Source organism: Aotus nancymaae, unplaced genomic scaffold, assembly GCF_030222135.1.
Source record: "Aotus nancymaae isolate 86718 unplaced genomic scaffold, 86718_ANA_hifiasm-v0.15.2.pri h1tg000046l, whole genome shotgun sequence".
Classification (NCBI taxonomy): Eukaryota; Metazoa; Chordata; class Mammalia; order Primates; family Aotidae; genus Aotus; species Aotus nancymaae.
Window position 1 is genome coordinate 29,483,110 of NW_026988460.1, and position 19,977 is coordinate 29,503,086.

Sequence of the window (19,977 nt, forward strand, 5' to 3'; positions counted from 1 at the left end):
TCTAGGAGAGGTGCATCCTGAATGGAAATATTTGGGAAGGTTAAAATTAAGACAGCATAAAATAAAAGGAAATCACAAAGCAAGGGTTAACGTTAGCATGAAAAATGTAGAATTCAGGGAAAAAGCATGGGGACAAAGAAGATTTTTCCTTTTTGGCTGCCGTTCATGTGTAGCCTACAGCAGAACTGAGAGACCCACAAATATTTATATGAATATTGATTTGAGGGAGGCAGTCTGTTAATTGCATTATCTCAGTAATAGGTCAGTGAAGGACTTTATTATTTTCTCAACAAATCCTGTATTTGATTTACAAAATTGATACTCATTACTGTACTGGTGGGAATAGGAACGTAATAAAGATTTTGTGTCCAAACCAGCAGCCAATATCATGCTTAATGCTGAGTCATCAGAGGCGTTCTGTCCACACACTTAGGAGTTAGACAGGAATGGCGTGTATTACCCTTGTTACCCTTGGTGTTGGATGTTGTTTGAAGGTTCTTGCCATTGAAATAAACCAAGAGAAAGTAATAGGATGGAACTTCATGGAGGAGACAAATAATAACTTAATGATTTGACTCTTTATTGGAAAACTCAAAAGAACTCAAAAGAATCATCAGAAAAATTAGTAAAACAGAAGATAGTTAAGTGCCTGTTATAAAATAAATATCTACTATCCAGAGCTTCCTGCATAGCCACGGTAGCCAGCTAGGAAATGCAGTGGGGGAAGAGATCTCATACACACAGCAACAGAAATCCTAACATAGCTAGTAGGAGATGTCACCAGTGGACAGGAGGTGAAGGGATGACGAGATTGACTGCTCTCAGATGGGGTAACCCCTTGCCTTGGATGAGTCAGGCACATGGTGGTGCTTGCAGTCTGGTGGCAGGGGTGGGCGAAAGCACCTCATAATCAGAAAACCAAGTGATAAATGTCATGAAGAAAGACAACCAGGAGAGGACTCTGTGGTCCTTTGTAGTTTTAAACAGTCAGGATAGGGAGGGTCTCTGAGGAGGTGACACTCAACAGGGGCAAGAAAGCCATAGGGATGTGTCTGCGGAAACAGTTCCCTGAGCCAAGGGAGCCAACAGTCCTGGCCATAGCCCATCAGAGGCAGAGCCAGAAGGCAGTTACTGGGGGAGACCTCACAAAGGAAGCGTTTTAGCAGAAGGGCCAGAGCTCACTGAGGGCCCCTGGGTCCTTGTCAGATTCCAGCTTTCCCTCAGTCAGATGGGGAACCAGAGGATGTGATTAGGAAAATGGCATGATAGTTTGAAGAGGGCCATTTCCACTGCCGTTTTGGACATAAACTTACTGGGTGTCATGGGAGGTTGCAGGGAGAGCAGTAGGAAGCCCGTGTGGTCACCTAGCAGGAATGAGAGTGGTGAGGGCAGTGGGGAGTAGTGCTCGGCTCCTGCACCTGTCTTGATGGCAGAGCCCACAGGCTTGGCTGACAGACGTGGGATGAAGGAAAGAGAAGCCTCTCTCACTCTTCCCATAGCACTGAAGTGCGATTTCATGCAAAAGTCCAAGTAGGTTTCAGGACCATTGTGTAAGAAGCTATGGACAAGATTGTCCAAGGAAACAGAAAATGGCATAGAGGATTTGCACTGTAGCTAAGACTTCATGCAAGGCCCTGGCAGCTGGAAGCATGTTCTGGTGCTGGGGCTGTGTGGCAGAGCCAGGAGCCCAGGATCCAGCGTACCAGGCACTGACCTGGGACCTGATCATCTTTGTGTATGGAAAAGGTGGCACTTCAGTTATTGACAGGTGAATGAATGCTGGCCTTTTGGGGAAAAAAATGTATTAGAATTCCATACAGAATAAAGAATGAAGATGAGAGGTTGAAGGCTTTTGTAAAGCAGGAAGAGCTGTGGGGCAGCCTGCACTTGTTCTGTTTTTCCTATATCCTTCATGTGCAGTAACTCTGTTCACGCCTCACACAAACTCTATAAGGTGGAGACTTGCCATCAACCCTTCCTGCACACGCGCCACTGAGGCCCCAAGGTTAAATCATTTCCCAGAGTGTGTCAGCAGAGGCACAGCCACAAAGAAATGTCCACACAGAGAGCTTTCCAGATCACCAGCAACAGCGTGAGATCGTGGTGCAGGAGGTGATGAGGAAGCTGGCAACGGGTGAGACGCAGCCAGTGCTCACGAGGACACTGGTAGATCTGACCGAGGGCCACCTGGGTGACAGTAGCCCAGTGCCGGCCTTGGTGCACACAGCGCGTCCTTGTGCTTTCTCAGGAGAGCTTCACTGGGGATACACCATGTTTCTGGAGGGTCATTTGGTAATGTTTTCAGAGGCCAAAAAATGTTCATAACATTCAACCTTGCAATTACATTTCTGGAATTTATCTTAAGGAAATCCCAGGGATCTATGTGAAACTGTACACGCTGCCACTACCCAGTGCAGGACTGTTTAAGTATTATACTGTGCAACTCAAATGTCCAGAAGAACTGTATACTCTGTGTATGTTTTCAGTAAGTTTGTATTTGTAAGAAAAAGTGGATGTGTTGCGAAACAAATTTGTATGTATATTTACCCAGAAACAAGCAGTAGCCCACATATGCGTGCATGAAGTGGCGTTTTCCTGATTGTTAAGATTGTGGGTGTTTTGTTATTATCGTTTCTGCTTTTGGTATTGGAAAATACTTTAATTAAAACATGAACATGGAGCCGCCATCGAAATGGTAAGCAATAGAGCCCTGCTCCTCCTGGGATGGCCTGGTGGGCCTGAGGGACTCACAGGGAGATGAAGAGTGGCCTTGAGTCCTTTTCCTTTCCAGGGGACAGTGGGGACCAGAGCTGGAGGGAGGAGGCAGGTTAAGTGTGTGCCCACCTCCCTGTGGCTGGAGCACTGATGTGGCCACCCTGGGACCTCCTGAGCTTGGTGCAGCCCCAGCTTGGCAATCTCAGGCTAGGGAGAGGGCCCCTGTGGGCGGAGGGGGAGGTGGCTGGTCTGGCACTGCGGCTCAGGGACGCACACAGCTGAAGTCTTCCAATGGATGATCAGGTTGGATGGAGCCTTGAAATTAAGTCAGTGATCTAATTTTTATAATAGTTTTTTTTTCACTTTAAAACCAAAATCTTTGCACACCTAGTCCAAGTTTTCCCCCCTTTCTTCCTGTTGCTGCCATGATGAAAGCAGAAGGGACCACCAGGCAGGGAGAACAGCAGGAAGGGAGGTGTGAGCAGGGGCCCTGGGTCAGGAGGGGTGGTCAGCCTGGAGGTGCACCCTCATTTACTTCTCATTCTGGAAGAGATTTCTAGTCACATGCACGTGGCTCCCGTGTCACATGTATCATGAGGTGAGGCAGGTTTGGATTTAGATGAGGGCATCTTTGAGGATGCAGGCGTTTTGTCGTACCCTGTGGGCCCCATGAATATCCCTGGGGCAGATGTGGCCTGTAACGGAAGGGTGCATGGGTCTCTCAGTTGCGGGGGATGGAAGCAGATTGCAGACTCACCAAAGTGGGAGCTGTCTGCTCTTGTGTTTTCTTTAGGGCAGGAGGATTTTGCGAAGCAGTGCATCATGGCTCCCTCCACACCACTGACCCTCACGTGTCCAAGGTCAGAGTCCTGGCAGGTCAAGGGGGAGCAAGTTGCAGTTGCCTGTGAGCAGCTGTGGAGGGGACTTTCCTGTTGTACCCTTTCTGTGAGTGTTTCAGACCCCTTGCAGGCTCTGGGCATTGCTCCCTTTATTTCATCCTGTGAATAAAGCTTTGGTTTTGATGACTGTCACAGGGAGAGGTAGAAAGCTGCTTGGTGGCAGTGAACTTCCTGTTGCAGCACTGGATATGGCCCACCGCTGTGGAATCGGCTGCATGCTGGGTTTCCTGCAACTGTGTGAGTGAGCGCCATGGCCCTTCTCCACAGAGCGTCCCACTCTCACTTTGGTTTCTGTTAACTTTTATGCCTTTCTTGTTTCTTACACTGCTTTCCTGCATGGAGCACACAACCCCAGCTCCCTTTCTGTCTGTGTGGCAGACAGCTGGCCTCCACAGGTCCAGCTTATTCTGTGTCCACTTTCAGTCATCCCTACATCACTGCCAGGTGACAGAGGATGAAGGTCGGCCTTGGCAGCCCAGTGGAAAATCCCTCGACTCCTGGCCCTCAGTGGCAGGTCTCCAGTCTTTGGGAGGAGGAGGAAACTTGTATTTAACAGAGAAGTGGAATTGACTTTGCCACACACAGCCAGAGCAATGATTTGTAGAGCCAGCCTGCTGAGAGATGGCACCCCATGCTGAGTCAGAGCACCAATCGTAGGGTCAGGACCACAGGTGAGGTGTGGCTCCACCTGCAGCAGCCTGGGGCAGATTGCCTGGCCTCTGGCTTTAGCATCCCCTTCTGTGAAATGAGGAAAGTGATGGAACCTGGCTTTGTAGGTTGGCTGTGAGGACCTGCAGGGGTTCCTGCAAAATAGCCCAGTGCTGACTAATTCAGAGATCACTGGGCATGGCGGCACACACCCGTAGTTCCAGGTGAAGCCGAGGCGGGAGGATCACTTGAGCCCAGGAATTCAAGTCTAGCCTGGGCAACATAGTGAGACCTCATCTCTTAATAAAAAAGGTAAAAGCTTTTGGTAATAATTTTAAACATATATTTTGTTCATTACATCTCCTTCTGTACATTCAACATTTTGTTGGAACAAAGTAAGGGAAATAGTGGCAGGGCTTTGTGTGTATGTGGTTTCAGAGCTGCTGACCTCTAGGATGGGGTCCCACCTACATTTACTCTTCTGAGGCCTCCGGATCTGGCCTTGGCTGCCCTGTGCCTCGCCCTATGCTATGTGCGGGGGACCTGCCCTGTGTACGTGCTGCCCCATCCTGCCTCCCCCACCCACCGGGCATTTCCTGCCCCTCCTACCATGTGGATGCTGGCTGTTGCTGTCTGACTCGCATCCTTGGAGACAGTGTCACAGGCTCCTCAGCACTTCCAGCCAGGTTTGGCAGTGGGAGCATTATGGAGAGACTGGAGGGTGTGTGGCAGGAGGCAGGGCCTCACTTGCTCTGCTTCTGTGGGAATTTCATGATAATGGCTGTCTCCCCCCATGGCTATGACCCCAGTTCTTGTTGGGTGGCCCCTGCTGTAGTTCTGCTGTTGTGCACTGTCCGTGTTCTGGACTCTAGCGACGCCACCCCTTCCCTAGTCCCTCCAGCCCTAGGGGTGGCAACCCCCAAAATGCTGTTCTCTGGTGCTTGCTTCTTAGTGCACAGTCATGCCATGCCCTGGTGCATGCCCAGGATGCCTGTGTGGAATGCCCAGAGTGTCCTGGCAGGGTCCCCACTGTGGTCAGCTCCTTAAAGTTGGTACCTGTGTCACAGCCTCTTCAGTGTCCTGTCAGTGGCCTCTCGAGGCTCCCAGGGTACCCTGTACTTTATTACCCCTTGTTACTCATTGGTTATGGGTTTGTGTGTGTGTGCTGCAAAACGCACGGCTATACAAAATGCACCAGCCAGCAGCTGTGAGCTCCACGTGCAGGGCCACCATTGTGGCAGTGCGCCTACCGCGCGGTGAAGGAACAGTACACACTTGTTGAATGATGATGAAATTTGCACAGAACTCAGATAAAAGCTACTAAGTTCAATGTACAAAGCTAACATACCCTGGCTCTAAAACTTGATGAAGGTGTGATAACTAATGAAGAGGTACTGTGTGCCCCGCACGGTTCTAACCCCAGCACATCTACATCTATTACCCTGTTAGTCCTTGTAACAACCCTGTGAGGTGTAGGTTCTCGTGTTCCCATCTTTCTGGATGAGGAAGCTGAGGCAGGGAGAGTTTAGGGCTGCATAGCTGGCGGGGGCAGGGTCAGGATGGAACCCAAGGCCAGCTGCCCTCAGAGCCGTTGCTGAGCCTGTGGGCCACGTGGCATGCAGGAACACTGTGTCTCACCTCCAGCAGGTGAAGCGGGCATGGGAATCCCAAGTGAAATACCAACACGTGGACAGCAGGTGAGTGTGGTGTGGAGCAAGGCAGCCCGTCAGCCTGATTTGCCACAGGAGACGTGTAGGGTCCACAGAGGCCAAACAGGGCAGTTGATGACATTCATCACCTGCTACTGATTTGAAAACATCACAAACCTGAATCAGCTAGGAACCTGGATTTCCCTAATACTAGAGAGCAGCCAGTTGTCAGCAGCATTTTCAGTGGAGAAATGCTGGCTGCGTTCCCTGCAAAGCTGGAGGAATAATAAACCAAACCAACAGGGCAGTCGTATTTGACACTTTCATGGAAGTGTCTGTTTTTAGAGAAACAGATAATCAAATAGAAAGGAGAGAATGATGATTACTTATTGATGAAGTCATTGTCAGGCTTAGAAAACCCAGGGGAATCAACTCAAGTAATTAGAAATAAGAAGGATCAATAATAGATAGCTAATTGCACAGTAAATATTTGTATATTTGTATATATAAAATTGTAACTCTTCTTTTCAAATAAGAACAATTGTAAACAGCTGGCCTCATTCAGAATGACAGTAGAAGTAATAAAACATGCCAGGCTCACTCATGACAAGTGTGCTCTGGTTTAGGGTCTGCTAGCTGGAGATACGCAATTCTCAAATACCTGTCCACTTGAAGTTCATCTGGGAAGGTAGCTTGGCGAGAATACCCGTGAAGCCTGTGAGAGAGGAAAAATGGCAGTCAGAGACTTGCAGGGCCTTCCAGATGCCCTGGAGGAGAGTGGGCCCCTGCAGAACAAAGGACCTGTAGCGTGAGCAGCACATCCCTAAACAGAGGGTGCGCACTCAGCACAGGGAGGGCCCACCATATGGGTTTACGATGGAAAAGATAAATGTGGTTTCCTTACGCGTTCTCTCCTGTAAGCTCCACTACCCAGGTCAAACTACTTACCGTGTTTCAGTGGTAAACGTTTCCCTACACAAATTACTCATTTTTGAAAAATAAACATATTTTCATCTGGCTTTTGTTCTTAGTAATATGAATATTTTTCTTTGTGAATAAGTATATTAACATATTACATCTTTCTAATAGCTGTGCTGGATTAACCATATCAGGACTGAGTGAGTTAAGCCCCGGTGCCCTCTGATCTCCCACCCTTGGGAGAACTGGGAAAATAGTAACTTACTGCTGTTCAAGTTAGTATCTCAGTGGAGGAAGCTCGCATGACCCCTTGTGTTTATCAAGGGAGAGGTCTGAGCCTCGTCTGTGCAGATCCTTCCCCAGGTCATTTGGTTGGCTCTGAACTCTGTTCTGTGGTGGGCACTGCGGTGCCACTGGTGTGGGGATGGCATGCTGTTTGCACCAGACCCAGTGCTGTTGGCCTCACCTAATTCTCGTCATGGCACGGTGAAGTGGAAGCAGTGTGGCCATCTCTGTTCACCACAGATATGTGGGAGCTGAGTTGCATGGCTGGATCGTCCAGCTCCCAAGCCCAGGTACTTGACTGCTTTGCTGTTTACCTTTATACCCAGATAGGACTCTCTCCCAAGGTCTCCTTCCTTGCTTCCCAGGAGGTTGCTTGGTGTTGGGTTTATACTGCTCTCCGCTCCCCACTCCTGCAGCAACTCCAACACAAGCAAGCATTTTGGATAACAATGGAAAATATTGAAGGAAAATTTTGTTTAGTGTTGTTACCTTGTTCTGTAAGGGTTTGTGGTTGTCCCTAGTGAGAAAAGAATTTGATTTTTCTTGTGACTGCTTTATTAATTAAATTGGTCATGTTGCAATTGATGCCATGGCGCCCTTTACTAGTGAGGACCCGGGGCTGCATGGTCAACATGAAGACATGATGTGGACACCATTTATTTGCTCTGGCATGCCTTTAAGCATCCCTAGATAAACATACTTGCTTAGTTAACCCAGGAAGTTTCTGATTACCTTCAGCCATCTTAAATGTTCATGACATAATACCAGGCTTCAGGGTGTACCGTTGGAGATCTTAGGACAGAACACCCTGCCCAGGCCTGAGGGACAGCTCAGCGACTGGGACTTGGCCCCTCCTGCCCTGGCTGCCCTTTTCTCTCACAGCTGTTGGCCTGTACTTCTGCATCCTTTCCAGGCTCATCTTCCAGGTGCAGTCCTTGCTGGAACGGACTCTTCTGAGAAGGGGTGTCCAAGCTCATCTGTGGCAGGTTCTCCCCCCATTCCCCTGACAGATGTCCCTCTGCTTGCCAAAACACAGCGAGGCTATAGCTATCCACCAGACTTCTACCATGGTGTGTTGCATTGGAGTGCACACAGAAACAGGATATCCTTCCAGAGCACCAAACCCAGGGTCAGGTCCAAATACTGGTTTCAGGGAAGCATCCTGTAGAGTAATACCAACATCAAAACTTTCATGAGGTGGGCTCACCAGCTTCCCCTTCCTGTGCAGAGATGTATCTAGGGGTGGATGCCGAGATTTTCTGCTTGAGGTACATCGCAGAGGGGCCATGGGGCATGGATGGACATCTCTTGTTGAGAGTCCTCACCTTTGCCAGCCCTCTACTGTTGTCAAAGAATGCATTACTTTTAAGGAAAGAGCCCTATGTTTGTTTAAGCATGAGCAGTTCTTTTCAGCTATTGACTTTTTATCCCCAGACGACTTGTTAGCTGGGAAGAAGAATACCTTCTGATGTTAAAATAGTACAAATTAGTGGTGGTGTTTTTTTCTCAGTGTAGCTGGTGTCTGCAGGACTACTTGTGACAGTGAATTAAACGTGTGGATTTGAAGAGAGAAATTGCTGTGATTTTTTTTCATGTTGTATGCTAATACAGAAGTTGAAACCAATTTAGCTTGTCAAGAAATAGTCTAGTTATAGTCTGTCTTGTTCCCTGTTGTAAAAGTAATGCCATTAAAATATATTAATAAACATAGAATCATTTTCGTTGCTAACCGGTTTAAGTATAAAGGGAAAGTAATCATGGTGTCTAGCAACATTGGTGGAATTATTTCCCATTTCGCGCACAATTCTGAATTTTCCCATGATTCCAATGGCACATGCTAGCACACATTTTGCAAAGGAATATTAGGATTCGGTCATATCTCTTGCTTCATAGGTAACTTAGACCATGGCCTACATGTCTACCTAAGTTCATAGGTAACTTAGACCATGGCCTACATCATTGAATCATGATAAATGGCTCAGATTTATCTTGATTATGTTACAAAACTTGATAATAAATATTTGATATACATCATTTAAATCTTGCCTGCTTTTAAAAGTAATCTGGAAAGATACATTATTCGATGACTTCCTCAATTTATTCTACAGTAGTTTTCCTAATATTCCTAATGACATGTTTCAGTATTTTTATTTGAATTTAAAAATGAAGTCAGGCCTTTTATTAGAAAGCAAGCCTAATGTGACTGTTCTAGCTGCAGCACTGGCCCTGCTGCTGGGCTTCACGGGCAGACAGTTTCTCCTAACTTGAATGAGTTCAGCCTGCAGCTGCAAAGTTGTAATGACACATGAGCATTTGATTTTAAAGAGTCTTTAATTGACAGGAGTAGATGTTATGTCTAATTCTAGCAAGAAGTAATATTTAGACACAGATGCATGAACTGGGCAAGAAAACCACCAGTCAGTCCCACTCCTCTTGAAAAGCATTTTCAATATGTTTGCTTTTAGTATCATAATTATCTATCAAAGTTTCTGATTTAGTTTGTTTTGATTTGTTTTTGCATTACTAACAATTGCAGTTGTAACAATTCAAACCAAAAATTTTAATGCCTAGAAGTTAAATAAAATTTGTTTATGTACATATTTTTGTATGCTAGGGTGATAAAAGACTTCAAAGCATAAAGATGCATTCAGGTAAAATTCTGGAGGTGCGTGGGATAGTATACAAGCTCACGGAGGATATAGGAACACCTCATTTTTTGTGGTTGGCTTTATTATGCTTTTTACAAATTGAAGGTTTATAGCAACCCTGCATCTAGCAAATCTGTTGGTGCCATTTTTCCAGCAGCATGTTCTACCTTCATGTCTGTGTCGGCATTTGTTAGCAATAAAGTATTTTTAAATTAAGGTGTGCATTTTTTTTAGACATAATGCTATTGCAGACTTAATAGACTGCAGTACTAGGAACGGATGTGAAGTTTCCTCAAGAAGAGGTGAGTGAGTTTTGTGCCTTAGGTGCCTCTTTTCCCCAGACCCAGCCCTGTTCTCCTGTCTGAAGCAAGTAGAGCAATTTAAAAAGAGAAACTAGGTGTGGAGAACAGTCAGAGATAATCCAGCGCAAGGGTTGCTGGGTTTTCTGGAGCATAGAACCTGATGGATGAACAGAAAGGAAGTATCTTGTAATGGACGTGCATCTCCCTGCAGCGAGGGGGAACTGAATCTGTGTTCCCCAGAAACCTCCTGGTTAGTATTTGCGCTTCAAAGAGAAAGAGCCCTGAGGCACCTGGAAGGGACAGCAGGCTGTACGTAAGTGCAGGAGACCCAAGGTTTGTGCACCCAGTTGGCTTGCCTGCTGAGTGTGAATCTCTCGGGACCCAGGGCACCGCGGAAGACAGGAAGGGATCTGGAGCAAAGTGAGTGCATAAGGGAGGCAGCCGTACTGTATGCAGGGCAAGTAAGCTCTCACCCCGTGTGCTGCTCAGAACCTTCTGGTCAAAGAGCCTCATAAAAACAGCCTGCCTTGGATAGCATAGTCACCCAATGTAATACTTTTATTAGGAAAGACTTGTATGATAGTCATTGTACAGTTGTTTTTTTTTGAAGCCATTCATAGCTGTGTGTCCAGGCAGGGATGTGTGGGCAGAGCAGTGACAGCACCTCTAAGCTCCCTCTAAGTTTCAATCACATATTTACTATGAAATCCTCTCCAAAACCTTTCAAGGCTGGGACTAGCATTCCCATTTTACAGGTAGAGAATGCTGAGTCCCAGAGCTTGAGTTCCTTATCCAGATCCCTGGAGCAGAGTGGGTGGCGGGTCAGGGTGAGCCTGGCTGGGGTCTCTGCAGCGCATACTCTAGGCTACCTCCAGGCCTTCCTGAAGCAGCTTTTGAGTTTGTTCTGGGTGTTAAGATTTTTCCTTTTTTCTCTGCACTTTACATCATTTTTTAAGAAGCATATATTTGTAAAGCCAGTGGAGTAGTGACTTGGGAAGGACCTGTACAGAGGCAGCAGTCCACTAGCAGGTGGGATGTGGAGACTTCCCGCTTGCTTCCTGTTCTACGATGCTGTGGCTCTGGGCCCTGGGCTGTCCTCAGTTGTGCTCAGGATCTCCTGCTGGCCAGGGGCTGTTGGAGTTAGAGAATAAGGAAGTCTCTGCTTTCCAAGAATGTGCAGCTTAGGTCTGATTACTGTACCATCTGGCAAAAAAATGTGTGTGCTGTTTTTACATGTTAAAAATCGAAATCCTGGCGGTTTTTGTTTGTATGGTTGTTTATTCTAACATCTTGACTCGTGATTTTTCTTGATGAGTGATTTTAAGTCTCTTGGCTATGCAGAATGACAGTTAATGGGGAGGCTGTCTTCCCCATAGTGAGACCTCGGTGAGGGCGGGCCTGACTGGTAGATTATAGATTGGGTGTGCTGGTTTTTATATTTCATTTTAGGAGCCTCACAGTCTACTCAGAGAAAAATAAAAGAAGGCAAAATGAGTCCTCCCCATTGCCATGCAAGCCAGAGCAGTTGGTTGTGTGGGAGCCTCGTGGTGCCCAGTGGAGGACGGCCAGGACCAACTCCAACAGCTGGGGTGCATTGCGGGGCGCAGGGCATCCAGGTCCAGCTGGTGCAGGTGAGAGCTGGTTGAGCCACATGGGCCAGCTGCAGGCCGGGTGGGAGGGTCGCACAGGTCTGAGAAGCATGTGGCATGCCGTGTCCCCTGTCCATCGCAGCACCCCCTGCCTGCTCCTCACTCATCCTCCCCTAGAGACTGCCCCAAGGCCTGTCTCCTCACAGTTCAACTCCTCCCATTTTCCCAGCCTCTCCTGCTGCATCTGCTCAAGCTCTGAGTGTCGCTGGGACTGTGTATCCACTTCCTGACCCTGTGCCCCCAGGCCTCAGTATTTTGCAGCAGGATGAGATCTGTGTGAGGCCACCCTGCCCTTCTGCAGGGCTGGGGCAAAGGGGCTCCACAGGCCGCCTCAGCCACCCCACCTCTATTGCTGCCTGCCTGTGGTGCACTAGCAGCGTTTCTATACTTGAAGGTGGTGGGGGTCTTTTCAATGTTTCTGTTTTCTTTCCTACTAAACTGAGCCCTCCAGGGCAGGCCCACGCCCCTCCCAACATGTCCAGGCCACAGATACCTGCGGCTCTGTCCAGTTTGCAAATCTTTGAGCATACCTGTTCCAGCACCCCTGAGCCCACCTGCATCCTCAGTTTCAGTTTGAGGGGCCAGAATGGGGAGGGAAGGTGATTTGGAAGGATTTGAGGAGAGGAGATTTATAAGCTGGGGCTGTCTAGGTTTGGCCCAGGTGTATGCCCCTCTTCACCACTCCACTCTGTAGTTTTTCTGTGGCAGGGGATGTGGTTGCAGGCCCCGCAGAAGTGCGGAGGGCAGAGCTGACGCTAGCTCTGAGTTGGGAAACAGGCACGCTCGTGAGTTTGTGGGTTTGTAGTCCTAGGAGAGGCTTCTGCCAAGGAAACAGGACCAGGTCTAGGGCTCAGAGAGGCAAGAGGAGGGGCGGCCTGGGCAGAGGAGGACTGGGAAGGGGGCAGGAAGGAGGCTGCAGGCAGCTGGGTGTGGCCCTGGGCTGGTCAGAAGCTAGCGGTGAGCATCAGGTGGGGGTTGAAGCTTGTTTTAGAGATGAGCAGAAGCACTGATCCTTTCTCTCCAGCTTGTGAAGAGGTAAAAACTCCCCAGGAGCAGAGGCAGTGGAGGGGGAGGACTGTCTAAGGGCACACTGCCTTAGCTGGCAGGGCAAAGGTACAGAGGCAGGACCAGAGGCTTGCCAATGGGGAGACGGTAGGGAAGCTGGCCCCACTGGCAAAAGAGGAGCAGGTAGGGGGGTATACTTTTAAGAGACTCCTGATTAAAGCTGTGAGGACAGGGGAACCTGGGTTTGAGTCCTTTTTCTGTCCCTTACCAGCTAGTGTAGTCTAGGTTAGTTAAGTACTCCGGGCCTCAGTTTTTTCATCTACAAAATGGAAACTAGTGCAGTGCTTGACACACAGGAGCTTCTCAAGTAGAAGGAATGAGAGGTACAGGGCAGCAGCACCAGGAGCTTTGCGTTGGGGGGTGAGTACACTGGGCGGACATGCAGGTGCAGGACAGGTGAAATGGACAGATGAGGTTTCTAGCCTGGACTGTGAGGAGCCTGGCAGCCTCCCCTCTCAGGAGCCCCTCCACCTGCCCTGGTCCTTCCAGCTGGCCCAAGCTAGGGCATGCAGGAAAGGCCTCTCTGTTGGGCCCGAGGAGGTGCTGGAGAGTACTGTGGGTACACGAGGTTGGTGGGGGGTGCAGGGGGTGCCAGGGTACCCACAAGGAGTTGAGGAGCATGCCTTAGGAGGGAAATTGGTATTTGGGCTGACTCGGGAGGAGCTGGACAGCAGAAGGTTCCAGGCCCAGCAAAAGCTGCTGGGATCAAGGTGAGAGAATGAGAACCAGGTGGGAACAGGTAAAAGCCCCAGTCCCTATAAGCAATTCCTGCTGTGTCCTCAGGCCTCCCTTGGAATACAGGGGCTGGGCTGGCTCTGCCACACATTGCAGTGGAGGAAACTTCTCAGGTAAGATGAGGACTGTAGCTGCATTCTCACAGACACGTGACAGGCCTTTCTCTGTTGCCTCCCTAGGATGACCCCTCTGGCGAAGGTGTCCTGCCCTCAGCCCATGGCCCAGCTGCCTTCCTTCCCTTCCTCACCGTGGACCTGCCCGTCTATATCCTCCAGGTCTGGATGCCTTACTGCCCTTTGTTTTTCTTACTGAGACTCACAGAGCCATCTTCTGGAAGGCTGGCTTCACAGCTGCAGGCTGGTCACTGAGGCTGGCTGGCTGGGGAGGCTCAGTGGGTTGGTTGTTAGGATGTCTTGCTGCCTTCTGGAGAAGGTGGGTGAGTGGAGCTCAGATCTGCAGGATGCAGCAGCTCCTGCTGGTGAACAAAGCGGGAGAAGTTAATATACTCTTGAAACGTGTTGTGCCTAGGAATATCAGTTACGTCTCTGGAAGAGGGCTGGCCAGGGCCCAGCCTGTGGGAGAGTAGACCCGGACAAATTCAGTAGTTTGCTTATATGGTTAAGGATAGGTGGCAATGGATGATTCAGGTTGGATATGAAATAATGAAAGTGTATAGCTTATCATATTTCTAACAATTTGGCTTATGTGTGTGTGTGTATATATATACACACACACACACACAAATCCATGCAAATTGTGTTTTAGTTTTTTTTGGCATTGAAATTGGGCTACTCAGCATTTGCCTTGCAATCAAAATCAAACTTGGACAGAAGCGCTGGTGGGAGCAGAGGGCCGGGCACCCAGGCTGCAGAGGGGTGGGCTGGAGAGCGGTTTGGATGGACAGATCAGAGAACTTCAGAAGTGTATGCTCCATTCTGCCTGGCAGCCCCCTCCTGGGACTGCTCCTAAAGAAATAAGGTAGTGAAATAATCACTGCAGCCTGGAGTCAAATGATGCAACAGCAGGAACACTTCTTCCAGCAGGAGGAGACAGGCTAGATGGGGCTGCCATAACCCTGGGCCACGTGCTGGTCAGCTGCGAGAGCGCAAGTGGACACCTAACACCTGGGAGCGTGCTTACCGCATGAGGAGGGAGAAAGGGTTGCAGAATTAAAGATGATATTGTTTGTGTAAAAAGGCACATGGTGTGTGAACATGTGAGGGTATATGTCAGTGTGCAGACAGAACAATCCGGAAAAATTTATAGTACAGTATTGAGTTCATTTTTCCATCAAAGAACATGTGCTTAGAATAAGGGGAGTCTGTAGTTTTGAGTAAGAGAAGTCAGGTATCTTGCCATGGGCCTGGTCAGTTGCCTGCTGTGTGGAGCCGCAGGATTCCTCTGCCTCCCCTCCCTCCTCCCTCCTCATGATACTCTTTGGTTTTGCAGGAGGTGGTCCCCGCATCTGGAGGCCCTGCTGGTCCAGAGGCCGCCCAGTTCCCAGGAAGCACTATCAACCTGCAGGACCTGCAGTGACGGCAGCCCCGGCCTGGGCAGGCCCAAGGCCAGGATCTAGGACACGCCTTCCCTGAGACCCAGATGGCATGGGCCTGGGGAGACCCCACTTGGTTTCCGTTCAGAAGACCAGTGTAGCCCTCTTGAGACTTTGGGTACATTTATCAAAAATGTTTTCCTTTTGTTTTACCAGGAATGAGTTTGGGCTGTATTCTTTGAAACTGCCTTTGTGAGCAAAGTGCTTTGGCGAGGCAACGATCTCCCTCAGCAGGGCTAGGTACACTACAGCCCCTTTCCCCGTGTCCCATTGGATCTGAGCTGTGTAGCACTTGTTGCATTACAAAGAAAAAGGCTCCTGCAGGAAATAGGGTAGAGAATAGACTCTCTAGTCAGATGCAACTTGAACTATGACAAAACCAAGTGAGGTGTTTCAGCTTCAGTGTGTGAGCATCCCAGCACCAGGGATGGGGTTTTGCCACACTGTAGGACCCAGGTGGTCCCATTGCCACAGTGAAGCCAAAATCTAGCCCAAGTCTGGCAGAGCAGTCAGGCAGCTAGTTTTGGGAGAAGAATGATGGGGTGGGACAGGGGACTTCAGTGGCCTATTATGGAGCCTTTCTCTCTTCCCAGACCAAATTCATAACTGAGAGCTCGGGGGTGGTAGAGTTAAAATAAATAATTTTCTAAATTCTCTATTTGGGTATTCATGTTTAAATGGTAATTTGACAATAGTTTATAAAGCGATGTTCTGAACACCATAGATTATGTATACGGCTGTGATGATTGGTCTATGTGTTTTATTGTTGAGGGTGATGTGCACGTCAGTGTATATATGTATATTTTTTTGTCAGTGTGTATTTTTACAGAGTAAGATCTGTCTTGCAAAAGGAGACAAGCTGATCACCTTGCCCATGTTTATTTGTAAGTTAACAGACTAGACACAGGGTCACTCCTAAGTGATTTTTTTTTTTTTTTTTTTTTTTTTTTTTTTTTTTTTGCCTCATGCCTTTTGAAGTGTGTGTTCATTCAGAGGCCGTTTCGGTTCTCAGACTGAATCATTCAAACTCTGCCCTGTGTTTGTTTCTTGGATTTGGGGGTGACACCAAATTTGAGTGAGTGAGTACTCCCCCGTCTCGTCCCACTCTCAGGTGCTGTCCCAGGTGTTGTTCCACATGGAAGAATCCATACCCCATCTGCAAATGGGTCTTCTTCACAGACCTGTGCTTTGTCACCAACTAATGGCAAGGCCAGAACTTTCCCACCCTGGCAGGCTCTTTAGCCCCAAGGTGGCCCAGAGTCCTCCTCCCTCCAGGCTTTTGGCCATGGGTGTGGGGGGTGGAGTCGCACCCATCCATCCAATCTCCATCGGGGTGCAGGGTGTGCCCCCAGGAATGCCCTCTGGACCTCTACTACTTTTCTCCCATGCGCCTCCCTGGGAACACCACCACAGAGTGACTGGGACTGGCACCTGGTATTCTGGGCACTGAGGTTCCCTGCCGGTGACGGGCCCAACTCCTAGTGCAAATGAATGAAAGTTGTTGTGTAGTCATGCACTAAAGGCTTTTTACCTTGGCTTGATTCAAATAGCTGCATATATGGCGTTCAGCCTATTGTTTCTCCTTCAGTTGGTAGCTCTGGCCCTACCATATGCCTAGCTGCCTGCTTGTGTGTCTTTGGTCTTTTGCACAGAGGCTGATCTCACACTACACCCAGCGTAGAATCAGCTTTTGCTTCGCAGAGCAGCTGTTTTAGATGAGGACCAAGGTGTCATGCTCCTGCCCTCAAGCATCTGCTTAGGGCTAAATGATGAAAAGGGGGATGCTGAGATTTGGCAAAAGTGGCTGCTTCCTTAAACAGGCCTTCAAGACTCCAAAGAGACATGAATTTATTCAGGTGAGGAGGGGAGCACACAGGAGATGGAGAGGGCTCAGTTGGGCCACTCGAGACCCAGCCCAGACTTTGCCTCCACTGCCAACATCTTTGCTAAGTCTTCAGCCAGAACAGCTGTGGTTTGTGAAGATTAAGTAAAGAAAAATAGCAGCTCCTCCTTCTCCTTGTCCATCAGCATGTGCTCAGACTCTTGTTTGATCTTGTGGGCTGGGGGTCGTGAGCGGCACACCAGTGTCCTGCCTCTCTGCAGGGGAGACAAGCACAGTGAGCCTCGCTGCCCAGAGGCATGTATGCCCACACACCCCTGCCCCTGGCACAGGGAGAGACCCAGCAGCTCCAGTCAGCTCCAGATCACCCTGGTCAGCCCTGCAGGCTGAGGGCTAGAGTTAACGCTGAAATGACTAGGGGTGTGAGTCTCCCTGGCATTGAGCAAACCTGGTCCCTGGAGCACCACCTCTTAGATCTGCGTGCAGGGGGACCTGCTTCCTGTTGCCAGGGTCAGAGGGCAGGAAGGGTGGAGGCCTTGGGACACAACAGTAGGGGGACCCCAGTGACAGGTAGTGAGCAGGGCTTGGGGTCTGGCCAGAGTGTGGTTAGGGTGGTGGGACCCTACTCCTGAGCAGAGTGTACCTGACTGGGGGGGTGGGCATGGCCGAACCAGTCTCAGCCCGCCATGGACTGGCAGCTTGGGGAAAGGACCCCTACAGGAAGCAGGTCCTGGGAGAGACCTTTGTTTTAAAGCAGACTGTCTCCCTCAGAGCCTCAGTGATTGATTGCCTTCAGAGTGGGGACATTAGGGGCTTGGGCTGCAGGACCTCAGCTTCCAGGCTATCTTGGGACCCCCTCCAGCAGAGACCCCCCACCAGGTGACCCTGCCTACCTTCTTCTTGATCTCAGCCTGGGCACGTGCCCGGGCCCGCTGCAGACGCTCCTCCTGCAGGATCTTTTGCATCTGGAGCTTCTCTTCTCGAAGTCTGGGCAGCAAGAGATAACACTGAAAACTTGTCGGGGAGCACTGGGAAATGTTGTATAATTTCCTCACGGAGTCCCCAGTTCAGGCCGTGAGGACTGAAAACTCCCAGCTGCTCTTCACTTCTCTTACCAGGTCAAGGCCTCAATATCTATCCATAGTCAAAGCACCACTGCTCTGGCCATGGTGGCCTAGGCCCAGGCCCAGAGGATAGCCAAGGTCCTGCTGCTCCAAGGCCCTGGCTCTGGCATCCTGCAAGGGCTGATCTAAAGTTCATCCAGCAGACCCCTCCCAGAGGCTCGTTTCCCTGAATCTACACCCATGGCCTGATCTGTGCATCTTCGGCCTCCCTTGCCACCATGAAGGTCCAGCATCTCCCTGGGGCAAGAGTCCTGTCCTTCCTGTGTGTACTCCCAGTCATCAAAGCCTGGCCTAGTGCCCACTCTGAGCAGGGTACCAGGAACGCAGAGAAGAAGCCCCTGTGCTTGTGGGGATGGAAGTGTGTTTGCAGACTGCCCTGTCTCATGACCCTCCACGGGGGGGATGAACCAGGCCGCCCACAGGCCAGGGAAGCCACAGCCCTCATCTACCTTGGGTCCAGGCTGGTGTCCTGACATGGCAAGCTGGTGCCCATGTGCCCCCTCCACTCCCCTCTGAGCTGAAGTTCCCAGGGCTCCCTGAGTCCCTGCACCCTGTCTTCTGCTCCGGCAACACTGCTGCAGCCGTGCCTTCTTTCCCAGGTGCTGGCAGCTGCCCTCCCCCTCAGCCTCCCGCCCCTCCAGTCCAGCTCCAGAAGGAAGAATCTAACCACATCTTACCTGGCTGTGTTTGCCCCACTGCTTAAATCCCTCCACTGCTGCTCTATGTCTTTGAGGCTGGCCATGCTGGCCACACTAACTGAGCTCCAGCTCTTCCATCTTCTAGACCCTGTCCCTCCCTGAGCCTCTGGCCACCTCAAGTCACCATCCTTTGCTCTAGAAAGCTTTCCCTAACCGCCCCCCAGTTGATTGTGATGCCCCACTAGATCCCCTCAAGACCTGCTTTTTGTCTCTCATAGCACACACGGGGCACGGGGGCTTGTCTCCTCGGAGTGCTTTGAGGGTGGGGCCTGTAGTGCTGTCTGCCCTCAGGGCCAGCCTGGACTCAGCAGCTGGCAGGGTAGGCCTAGAGCTCACCTGATGCGCCACTCCTTCTCCTTGGCCCTCTTGGCCTGCTCGATCTTGACCCGAGGCACACGCTCCAGGTTCTCTAGCAGCTCATCCAGCTGGTGCTCGATGACGGTCAGCATCTGCACGGTGCCCAGGTTGGCCTCCTGCTGGGTGCTGACGCAGTGCCGGTACACATCCAGCACCTTGCGGTTCAGGCTCTCTAGCAACTTATCCTGTGGAAGAGGAGGCTTCCAGCAGGGGGCTGGCAGGCTGAAACCCGCCCCAATACCAGTGCCTTTGGAGGTGGCCTGCTGACCTCCCAGTGTGGGGCTGCCTGCTTGGCACACAGTGGGGGCTCTGAGAACATGAGCTGAAACAGAACTTGCGGAACTGGCTTTTCTTAGCCAGAGCAGCCTATCCCTGTAAGGCCCCCTGGAGTCAGCCAGATCCCTGGTTCTAGCCCCTCCCCAGCTGCCTCTGATGAGCCAACAAGGCCTAGTCCCCTCCACCAGGAAGCCCTGCATTGATCCCAGTTCCCAACAGAGCCATGTCCTCTGAGCCTGTTCTAACACTCAGAAAGTAGGTAATAGGTTGGGCATGGTGGCTCATGCCTGTAATCCCAGCACTTTAGGAGGCCGAGGTGGGTGGATCACCTGAGGTCAGGAGTTCAAGACCAGCCTGGCCAATAGTGAAACCTGGTTTCTACTAAAAATACAAAAATTAGCGAGGCATGGTGGCACACACCTGTAATCCCAGCTACTCGGGAAGCTGAGGCAGGGGAATCACTTGGACCCAGGAGGCAGAGGTTGCAGTGAGCTGAGATTGCGCCATTGAACTCTAGCCTGGGCAACAGAGGGAGACTCCATCTCAACAAAAAAAGAAAACAGGTAACAGCCCCTCCACAAGGCTGTGTGAGGAGAGGAGCAGCAAGCAGGCAGCTC

At 50.1% G+C, this 19,977-nt stretch overlaps 2 protein-coding genes across 8 annotated transcripts in view; one reads left to right on the forward strand and one right to left on the reverse strand.

Annotated features, from left to right (window-relative positions):
- ZXDC (ZXD family zinc finger C) overlaps positions 1–15,786 on the forward strand; it is a 36,387-nt gene extending 20,601 nt beyond the window's left edge. Inside the window, exons 8-10 of the mRNA XM_012475785.3 lie at positions 11,514–11,695; positions 13,693–13,788; positions 14,963–15,786. Coding sequence (XP_012331208.3) covers positions 11,514–11,695; positions 13,693–13,788; positions 14,963–15,049 — 365 coding nt within the window. The 3' untranslated portion in view covers positions 15,050–15,786. The remainder of the gene's footprint in view (positions 1–11,513; positions 11,696–13,692; positions 13,789–14,962) is intronic.
- A 1,110-nt stretch (positions 15,787–16,896) lies between these two features.
- Positions 16,897–19,977, reverse strand: part of CFAP100 (cilia and flagella associated protein 100) — an 86,444-nt gene continuing 83,363 nt past the window's right edge. For all 7 annotated transcript variants that reach the window (XM_064362111.1, XM_064362110.1, XM_021667037.2 and 4 more), the window contains 3 exons: positions 19,064–19,269; positions 17,799–17,892; positions 16,897–17,162 (listed from right to left, as the gene is read on the reverse strand). In XM_064362111.1, coding sequence (XP_064218181.1) covers positions 17,049–17,162; positions 17,799–17,892; positions 19,064–19,269 — 414 coding nt within the window. In that variant the 3' untranslated portion in view covers positions 16,897–17,048. The remainder of the gene's footprint in view (positions 17,163–17,798; positions 17,893–19,063; positions 19,270–19,977) is intronic.